Below are 10791 nucleotides of genomic sequence, written 5' to 3' on the forward strand. Positions count from 1 at the left end.
TCAAGCCTCGTAAATCAAGGTGACGTGAGCGAGGCACGGACAGGTGTTCACGCCGCGTCACCAGGTGCATTGAAACTCAGCGCCACCACCACCACCTCCACCACTACCACGCACGCTACGGACACATGCCTACCTACACACTCTCTCACACATACATACACACATACACTTGCCCTAATACCCACCTCATGTGTGTAAGTGTGTATCAGTGTAAATTTCGCGCGTCGACATCGCTTCTTGCCTCATATGTATACTGGTCGCTGCGTCGCTCAGCTCCAGTCAGCGTCACATCGGCGGGGAGCACAGGCTGTACGCGTCTGCTGCTCCGCCTCTCGCCCCTTGCCACTACTGCCTCGCTGCCGCTCGCGAAGGTGATAGTTGCGCGCGGGGTGGCGGTGATGCCTCGCACCGAACCTGCTGTGCCTGCTGCAAGGTTCAGGCCTCGGCAAAATTACTGAAATCGCTTGAGTTATGGAGGGTTGTCGCTGTATGGAAGTGCTCACGTTATCTCTGGTCTAGAATTCCCGTTTGTTTTCCATCTCAGTTTTCTTTTTGTTCACTTATTGGTTTGAGCTATCGTGGATGTTCAGGACCTGGTTGTTATGGCAGTACGGACTGTAATATGTTAAAGATTCATATGCTGGGCAGTCACGCAAGAAACAGTCAAGCAACACCTCCACTTCTTCATTCAGTAGGAGGCGCCGCGCTACACGAAGGCGTCGAGCAAAACACACTCCAACACTCGCCTCCTCCGCTGTGTTGACTACAGTGATCGCTTGACGGGGGCAGCGAGAAAAGCTATCCCAGGCTATAACACTCACTAGCTCACCCACACCCTTAGGAGCGCCTGGGAGCCTTAGTGAATCTGCAATGAGTGTGTCGGGGATGGAGGGAGGGCGGCGCGGCGGCTGGCTCCCCCTGGCCGGCATGGCGTGGGCCGTTCTAGTGAGCTCAACTCTCCTCCAAGTGTGCGACGCTGTTAAAGGTAAGGTAAATGTGTTCGCGGCGCCTATTCCTTCACGTTTTTCTGTTTGGCGTGATGGTTTGTTGTTGTGGTGTTGTGGCGGTGGTTAGGCTCCTTGTGGGATGATGTTGAGGTGTAGCGGTGTGGGTGTTGCTTTGCTTGTGCTGTTGTGGTGAGTTTTGGCTTCACATTTTATTCGGGTGTGTTGTTGTGCTAGGATTGCGTTGGGTACGGTATTGTGGCGTGCGTTCTGCCGTCATTTGGTGTTGTATTGGTTGGTTACGGTGTCATTTGCGTTCTGCCGTCACCTTTCATGCGAGGAGTACTCAATGGCGTGGTGTGTGGTGTGTGCTGTGTGACGGACTGTGGTTGCAATGTGTCGAAGTAGTTGCTGTGGGTTCTGTTCCTCCGTGCCTCGCAGTGCTGTGTGGCGCTGCGGGGTTGTAACTATTATCGTGGTGCTTGGGCGGCGGTTGTGGTGTACGTTGCGATAAGGAACTGTAAGGTTTCAGGATAAGTTAGTACGTTAGGAGTTGTGAGGTTAAATTAGGTTCGGTAAGGTTATGTTGTTTTAGGTTAAGTTACGCTGGGTTGGCTTTCATGAGGTTAGGTTTAAAAAGGTTGTATTGAGTTAGGTTAGCTTAGGTTTAATCATCTTGACGAAAAATTTGCGTCTGTCGCCTCTCCTCACGTGGGAAGAAACGAGTTGTGTATTTCCGAGGATAAGATTACATGTTGATCTTATCGCTCATTCTTTACCTGTGTGTGTGTGTGTGTGTGTGTGTGTGTGTGTGTGTGTGTGTGTGTGTGCGTGTGTGTGTTACAGGTTCTTCCTCGTCTTGACCTGTTCATTATTACTCACTGCAATATTTTTTTCTATCCATCAATAAAAATCAGTCACTATTCTAATTTTGAGAGTTAATGACTACTACTACTACTACTACTACTACTACTACTACTACTACTACTACTACTACTACTACTACTACCTCGGCCGTGTCACAACAGCGTGCCATTCACTAATTCCTTGACACACTGCTCGCTGGTAAACACGAGAGGCGGCGGGCTGACGTGGTTGCGTGTTTCTGACGTGTTAGCGACGTGTTAGTGTGACGTGTGAGGTGTGCATCAGTCCTCCGCATGACACCTAACCCTCACTGCTCCACCTGGGACAGTACCTCCTCGCGTGAGTTTCCGTGACAGGAATTAGCGTGGGAATATTACGGTTTGTGGTATAAGAGAGTGAATAATTATATGTATTCACCACTACACGCTTTATGACATTACTTATAGTTTTAGTGGCAGGAATTAGCGTGGGAATGTTACGGGTAGTATTAAGAGGGAGTGAAAAATGTGTGTCGTTCATGTTAGTACTTTTGGTGAATGCGGCAGACAGGCAGGCAGGGAGGCAGGGAGGGAGGCAGGCAGTGTCACGCGGCAGGTGATCTGAGGGAGGCAAGACGTAAATAACTGCGGGTATTTGACCTTCACACGATACATGAAATTCCTGTGTAGCGTTTTGTGTTGATATTTATGTCTGTGACTGTGTATGTACGAGTATCTGCCTTCCCGCCTCTGCCTGACTGCCTGTGTTTCTGTCTCTTTATTTCTGTCTGTTTATTTTTCTGTTTGTTTATTTACCTATCCTTCTACTTTTTAAAAATTCTATCTGGCTATCTTTTTATTTTGTGGTTTATTTGTACGTGTATATATATCTGTCTGTCTGTCTATCTGTCTGTCTGTCTGTCTGCTTGCCTGTCTGTTTGTCTGTCTGTCTCTTTCTCTGTAATTGTCTATCTATCAATCTGTCTGTATTTATTTGTCTACCTGTCCCTACCCCTACACACACACACACACATACACATCCACATCCGTACTCATTTACTCTCCATCCAATATCTATACGCTAAAACATCTACTGCCCCTCCCACACTCCTAACACCTCTTTTCCTCCCGCACACCCACCACCATCCATAGTCACACACATCTACCGTCCTTCCCTCTCACACCTACAGTAGCATCTCCATTTCCTCCCACACACCCACCACCATCCATACTCACGTACATCTACCGTCCTTCCCTCTCACACCTACAGTAGCATCCCCGTGCCTCCCACACCCACACTTGGCATCAAGGTAATAGGATAGTCGGCAGCGGGACTCGACAGCGCCGTGTTTTTCCTTTGCATTCAATCCCGGGACAATATTCTTGCTGGTGAATTTCCACTTGCCTCGCTACAAAGTAATTCGCGGAGGAAATGAAAGCAAATATTCCGGCGACAGCTCTCACTCGCTATGATCAGTTTAGGATAATGTGCCAACGCTGACGACGGCCGCCGCTGCTCCACCGCCACGCCGCTACACCGCCACGCCATTACACCGCCGGTGAAAAAGCAATAGAGGAGTGGAGTGGTGTGTAGCGCCGTCAGGAGAAGCGACCAGCGGCCAAACACGACACAAGCACGAGCTTAACACAGGTAAATACGAGGTAGGCACAGGTAAACACTAGGTAGACACAAGTAAACACGAGCATTACGCCGCGCTAACTATCCATGCCGTTCCCGATGTCGTGCCTTTCGTTCCTCCGAGCAGAGGTGCCGGCGGGACGACGCTGTGGGAAGTGACCGGCGGCGCCCTCCGCGGCACTCACTGTGACTGCCGCCTTTACAAGACTAAATTTACCTACTCCTCTTTCTTTCTCTCCTTTTGTTTTGTTTTGAGTCAGTGCAAATAATATTGATGGTGCTTTTAATTTACGTAATACCTGCCACCAGTATTTGAGGGTCTGTACGTGATTATACTGTACAAAAGGTGATGATAGAAGTCTGGCGGCACTGAAACCATTCTGCTAATAGCGATGTGCCACCTGTTATGAATATTTGAGTATATTTACGGTCGTGACGCTGCTGTGCAAAGGGTGAAGGCAGAAAGCTGGTGGCGAATCTCTTTCTACTAATGAGAATGCGCCACCTGTTAACTCTCTATTGTTTTCCACTAGGAGACATTTTTTCTCTACATCCATCTCTAAATATCACACGGGTTAGTTAGTCACTAGAAAACTGGTCTTTTTCATTCCCTTTACTCCTTGTGGGCTGTTGTAAAGATAGTGGAGTGATTTGAGTGTCGCGACGTGTAACTTGTGGCACATCGCCGTGAAAGTGTTTTAAGAGTATTCAAGAATTGCCTCTCAATATTACTGTGCATAAGGTGGAGGTGGATGGCTCTAAAGGGTTGTCACTGTTGCATTATTCACTTCAGCGTGTGTTTTGAAACTATACCGTAACTTTGACACTGAGACTAAGAATTTCATTAAGCATGAGGAGCCCTTACTGCCAAGAGTAGCACTGCACTGAAAGGCAATAACTGCTGCAGCCACTCCCTTACACCTTACAGCGCTGTCATCGAAGCGTTACAAAACCATACTGTAAACTTGCATTACACTTAGCTAAGCTCTCTTGCATTACGTCTGCCATTCTTTGAGACCATGCAATGTTAAAAGAAGTTTGTATCTACACACAAAAATGCTAAAGTACAAGAGGTTAATTCTGTGTTCTCTAAGCTGCAGAATTATTAAAGAGAAAGCTATATACATGAAATGTCTGACAGGTTTGAACTAATCGCGTAAAACATTGTGTAACTGTGAAGAGATTAAGAGTTGTCGCGATTGCATAAAAAGAAAAGATTGTCTAACGTGTCACTTATCACATTGTCTTGCTCTGAAAATGTGAAATATCCTCATATCCAGCACGGAGAGGGTAGAGAAATAAGGCGTGTACTCGTATTACATAAGTGTCTACGAGTCTGTAGGTAATCAAAGGAAACATTGCCTGGCGGTGAAAAAAAAAAACAAGTTAAGCTTCCTCACGTGTCTAGCAGTCAGGTCTGAGCGTGTCTATCGGTGAAAGAGTACAGAATAACGAGTTTGTTAAGAAAAAAAATGTGTAAGAACATGTCAGTAATCGCGGAAAACATCGACTTGCAGTGTAAAGGTGATGAGTGTCCGTGTGATTAGCAGTGAAGGGGTAATGAGGGCATGTCAAGCTGTTGGCAATAAGGGAGCACCGTCTATATAGCAGTCAGTGATAGGACTGAGTAAAGAGTAACGCCTTCACTACACACACAAGTATCTTGGAAGACTACGCTAGTTACAGGAACACGCCATGCTTCAGTGAGGCGCTGAGTTCACTGGAAGGATAAAGAAGAACATACACCTGCTTCCGCCTCTACAGCAGCGCAGCGACATCTACAGTGCACTATTCAACACACTCACGCACTCTGCCTACAGACTGATACATTTTTTGCAGTATCTCCTCGTGAATTTAGTCGCCTGTTTACACGCACCATTCTCACCGGCAATGACGAAATGTAATGAAATCTGCAATTAGTTTGAAACGCGTGCAGTTGTCGCAACACGGCGGCGGCGGCAGCGGCGGCGGCGGCGATGCTGGCGGCGGCGACGCTGGCGGCGGTGACGCTGGCGGCGGTGGCGGGGTGGCGGTAGCGGTGATGTAAATTCTTCAAATGACTTAGAGTGTGTCGCGGAAAAAAAAAGCGGTGTTGGCTTTATTGGAAACATCATACTATAAGTGTGTGTGTGTGTGTGTGTGAGAGAGAGAGAGAGAGAGAGAGAGAGAGAGAGAGAGAGAGAGAGAGAGAGAGAGAGAGAGAGAGAGAGAGAGAGAGAGAGAGAGAGAGAGAGAGAGAGAGAGAGGGAGTGAATCAGCGCTAACTTTTTATCAGTAACTTACCTTAATAACTTTCGCGTTAGCGAATAATAACTAGACCAGAAACTAGTAAGGAAGCGTGTGTGTGTGCGTGTGTGTGTGTGTGTGTGTGTGTGTGTGTGTGTGTGTGTGTGTATGTGTGTGTGCGTGTGTAAAAATGCATGCACGCGCGTTTGCATGAGTGCGTGCTAACAGCCATCCGTGCGTGGTGTGCAAAAACAAAACATAAGAAAATCGTAGAAAACATGTATAATAGACTACAAAAAATAGAGAGAGAAAAAAAAGAGAGAGAGAGAGAGAATGAATTGAGCTTATAAACGGGCAAGATTGCGATAATCTGGACATGAACTTACCTGAGGAGCCAACACCTGTCCACTTGATGCCAGGTGTGTACAGGTGAGAGTGATGGTGATGGTAGTGATGACAGTAATGGTGATAGTGATGGTGATGTTAGTGATGGTAATGGTGGTGATGACAATGGTGGTGATGATGGTGATGACAGTGATGGTGATGGTGATGGTTGTTTTATTCACCTGTTTAGGGGAGGGAAAAAAGGAAATAAAGTAGAGGTAGAAGTGAGAGAGAAAAGTTAGTCTGTTCTCTGATGGTGGTGAAGATGGTGATGATGATTACTGTATGGTGATGAAGATGGTGATGATGGATTGCTGTTTTTTGTATGGTGATGAAGATGGTGATGGATTTCTGTATAGTGATGAAGATGATGATGGATTTCTGATGGTGGTAAAGAGGGTAATGATGATGGTGATGATGGATTATGTATGTTATGTAGAGTTTAAATCATGTTAGGGAGAGAGAGGAGTCTGTTTATTTCGTGATGGTGAATGTGATGGTGATTAATTTGTCTATTAGTGATCCATTAAGGAGAAAATGGCACACAAACTCATCAGAAAGAAGCAGAATTGATAGAGGTAATTAAAATTTTCTAATGGTGATGATAGTGATGATGATGTATTCAATTTCCTGCCGCCTCATCATCCGTGTTCATATAATACCGGAAGAAATAAATGAAAAAATATATAATGTTAATCTAAAACAGCGATAAAATGCTTTGAAATGTAATTGCGCTCATGTGAAGAAACTTGAAAAATGTAATAAATATAATTAACCGAGTGAAAATTTAAGTAAAAGCATCAGTAGGAACTAATGAGAAATATAATAGTGACAGGAACTAAACTAAATGATAACAACTATAATGATAAAAGAGGAAATATAAAACAGTAAGAGAAAAAAATAAATAATTTAATATATATATATAATTAACTGCGTGAAAATAATGGACATACATAACAAGTCAGTGCAAAGTAATGAGAAATGTGAGACAACAGTGAGGTGAACTAAACTTATTAATGAGTATGGTCAGATACAGTATGTTGAGTAAGGAGCAAAAGACACAAGCGCATTATAGTGACTGAGGCAAGCTACTCACCACCACCACCACCACCACCACCACCACCACCGAGTATGAAGTAGAAAAATCAGCGAAAAATCAGAATAAAACAAGCAGCAATAAACGCAAATTAAAAAAAGAATACCGTCAAATCCTGACCTTACGAATTACAAACACACACAAAAAACGAACGCTATGGAGTACGTGTGTGACTTACCTGGCATTAATAAACTACCTGTGAATAATTGAACCGCATTGAGCGTGTCACCTGAATCGAATATATGACAGCTGACGGAGGCGGTGACGGAGGCAGTGACGGAAGGTACCTCGGGTGTCGCTTCTCCACCACTGATTGAAGCCAAGAGTCGTAAGGTGACGCCGGAAGCAGGTGACGGTATACCGGGAGGGTGGCAGGGCAGGTCTTTACTACGAGAAGGGAGAAGGGGAAAGGGAGGGAAAGTGGAGGGGAGAGACAAGTGAAAGTACGGCGTTAGAGAAGAGAACTAATGATATGCTGGCGTGGTTAGGTTAGGTTAGGTTAGGTTAATGGTATGTTGCGTCCGTTGGCCTCCATCACTACCTTCGTTATCTGTCATACCTGTGCTGGCCTTTCAATCAACGCTACGTGAACACAATGGCAAAGTCAAGATGTTTACGCTGTTCTTCGGTACTGACGGTGGTGGAGGGTGACAATATGCGGTTACGTTCCATTCGTCAGCCTCTATCGGTCTAACCTCTATCATTGCCTCCGTCATCGGCCATACCTGTGCTCGTCTTTGTATTAACGTTGGATGCAAGTGTAATCTTCATTCAGGCTGGAAATTTTTGCTGTTCATCGCTACTGACGGAGAGGAGGCAGGAGTGTTGATAATATAGTAAAGCTGCGTTGTCTCCGCCAGCTTTCACTATCTGTCTTCACTTTTCGACACAGCATTGAGACAGCCGCCACTCTTCGTTTATCCCCAAAAATATCCATTTCACATCTCTATTTACACTAATAATGCTATGCAAGGAGGATTTCCGTGTCTTGGCGCTCCCTCCAGCGGGATCGCGGCGCCGCCCACGGACCATGCAGGAGAGACCATTGTGCGAGTTAATGATGAACATCCAAAAGAACATAGGATGAGGAACAGGACGAAGTTGGGTATTTGCTCGTCATCCATAGCTCCTCAAGTTTCAGAGTAGCCTATCTCGCGGGTCGCCACGGAGGAGACGGTGGAGGAGGCTGGGTAAAAGAAAGATCTTGTCTTGCAGCTACACAGACTTCCCGGAAGAGTGACAGCAGCCTCCTTCCCTCTGGCGTGATTGAAAGAGTGAAGTGGGTTACTCAGACAGACTTAGCCGCTTAGGATATTGACGAGGAGGAGTGAGTGTTATCGCTGGTTTGGTAGAGAACGGTGGGCCATTGTTGTGGCGGGGAAGGTGAAGTATGGGGGAATATTCTCGTTATATTTCCAAAGGTTGGCTAATAAGTAGATCTTGTGAAGCAGCTTATCAGTGTATAATGGCGTCTGATTGTTATGACCAGCTTGGGTGAACTTGTGAAATGCTTCTCTTCATATTTGCTGAGAATTCCACAACAGAAAGAACAAGATCGTGAACTCAGCGGGAACAACATAATGCGCGGCGTGTGTTTTGCTTCCTCCGCTGACAAAAGATAGTAAAAATGTATGTTGCTGTTCTTCCATTAAGTAAGGCTTAATTTTGCGTGATGCTTTCGTAACTATAACACTGAAGTAGACTATTTTCCTTCCCCGTTGACCTAAAAGTAAACCCTCACCAAAAATACTATTCTGTGATAAAGTTATTTTTTATACAGTGATGGGAACTATATTTTCTCTATGTTTATTCATTTATTTACCCAATCTATACAGGCTGTAATACGGTTCTTTATATTTCTATTTGTTGTTACTAGACGTGAAGGAAACACTTTGTTGGTAGTCCCGCCAAGACAAGACAACAACAAGGTAAGGTCACCTTTCACTCTTGCCTGGCTGGACACTGCTGATCTTTGCCTCAGTCTGGGTGAGTGCTGGGCTAAGCCTGTTTGTGTGCAGAGAGGAACTACAAAGCCGATTTGCACTACATGACCTTGTTGTTGTGACGCCAAAAATACCAACCAATTGCCTTCTGTCAAAACTATTATTACAAGACGAACTGCGTGCTGCTGTGATGCCGTTCTCTTCTCTCTCTCTCTCTCTCTCTCTCTCTCTCTCTCTCTCTCTCTCTCTCTCTCTCTCTCAATAGACAAGGCTAATATCAAACAATCGATATAAAGATAATCTTTTAATAGCCCCCCAAAAATCCTGAACATTCTTATCCGTTTCGTCGTCTCCGTGCCACGCGCAACAAAGCAAGCCAGCGCCCCTCATCAGCGCCAACACCAGCCTGGCACAGTGGCACAACAACAAAGGAGTGACAGCGTGGGAGTGGAGGGGAGGAGGTCACGGTGGCGGACGAGCGATGGATGGATGGATGGATGGATGACGGACCGCGCAATTCATCTTTCCTTGCGATGGCTTGACGCGGCGGCCAGACTCACTGAAACCCGTATTCTGAAACGCTTTAACTCTCTCACCATGACTACTTTGAAACGAACTTTTCGTCAGGAAATCGATGAAGAAACAAGACTGTCTGCTCTGACTGACTAATTAACTAGGTGGCAAAGGAAAAAGTCGCAAGATTTGAGTTTGCTTTATAACCAGATGCGGAGAAAGAAGTATTTAGCGTGAAGTAAAAGCAGAAACAACAATACCACTTCTGACTGAGTGACAGAGTGCGTGACTAACATGCTAAATACTTTACAACGGAAAGTACCACAAGGTTAGAGATCATATTAGTATTCAACACGGAAGAAAAGGAAACTCCACGTTAAAGCGATGCAAGAAACAACAATAACTACTCTGCCTGTCTGACTGACTGACTAGATGACTGACTCATGAGTGAACGACGTAAGGAATATTAGACATTTGATATACCGAGACCAGAATCACAGAATATACTAAATAAAACTGATAAAAAAACAAGAATTTTAAGACTAACTGACTGATAAAAAGAACAATGCAAAGGAACAACGCAAAAAATATTAGAGAACTGTTATAGTAAATCCAGAATCAGAGAATATATTAAATAAAACTGATAAAAAAACAAGAATTTGAAGACTAAATGACTGATAAAAGAAACTGACTGATAAGGGAACAATGCAAAGAAACGACGCAAAGAAAATAGGACAACTGTAATGGCGAGTCCAGAATCAGAGAATATATTAAATAAAACTGATAAGAAACCAAGAATTTTTAATGATCCCGTTAACTGCAGACTAATTAACTTACTAAATGGCTTCGGAATAGCGGAAAAGATCGTGAAACCCCGTCATCCTCTACCCCCTCACACACACGCACGCACTATAATTCACGAAGAAAAAAAGAAAGTGAAAGAGAGAATTATCTGGACGCCATTAATTTTATCGCCAGTGTAGGGCAAGGCTTGGAAGGTTTATCGCGTCATTTATTGAAACACGACACTCTGGAGAAGCGTGGGAGGACTCACCTCTCTGCCACTTTGAAGCTCTTACCTGTTGTTGACTCTGAGCCGAGCAGGTGGGAGGAAAGGTATTAGCAAGGCTCGAAAAAAGTGTGTGTGTGTGTGTGTGTGTGTGTGTGTGTGTGTGTGTGTGTGTGTGTGTGTTTGAGAGAG

General features: G+C 44.9%; 1 protein-coding gene across 2 annotated transcripts in view; it reads left to right on the forward strand.

The window, feature by feature from the left end:
• Window positions 1-265: 265 nt before the first annotated feature.
• LOC123503185 (lachesin-like) overlaps window positions 266-10791 on the forward strand; it is a 171455-nt gene continuing 160929 nt past the window's right edge. Inside the window, exon 1 of one of the 2 annotated variants that reach the window (XM_045252731.1) lies at window positions 266-985. In XM_045252731.1, the coding sequence (XP_045108666.1) occupies window positions 871-985 (115 nt within the window). In that variant the 5' untranslated portion in view covers window positions 266-870. The remainder of the gene's footprint in view (window positions 986-10791) is intronic. The other variant, XM_045252732.1, reaches the window with a different exon arrangement.

Source organism: Portunus trituberculatus, chromosome 13 (genome assembly GCF_017591435.1).
Source record: "Portunus trituberculatus isolate SZX2019 chromosome 13, ASM1759143v1, whole genome shotgun sequence".
In the NCBI taxonomy this organism is placed as follows: Eukaryota; Metazoa; Arthropoda; class Malacostraca; order Decapoda; family Portunidae; genus Portunus; species Portunus trituberculatus.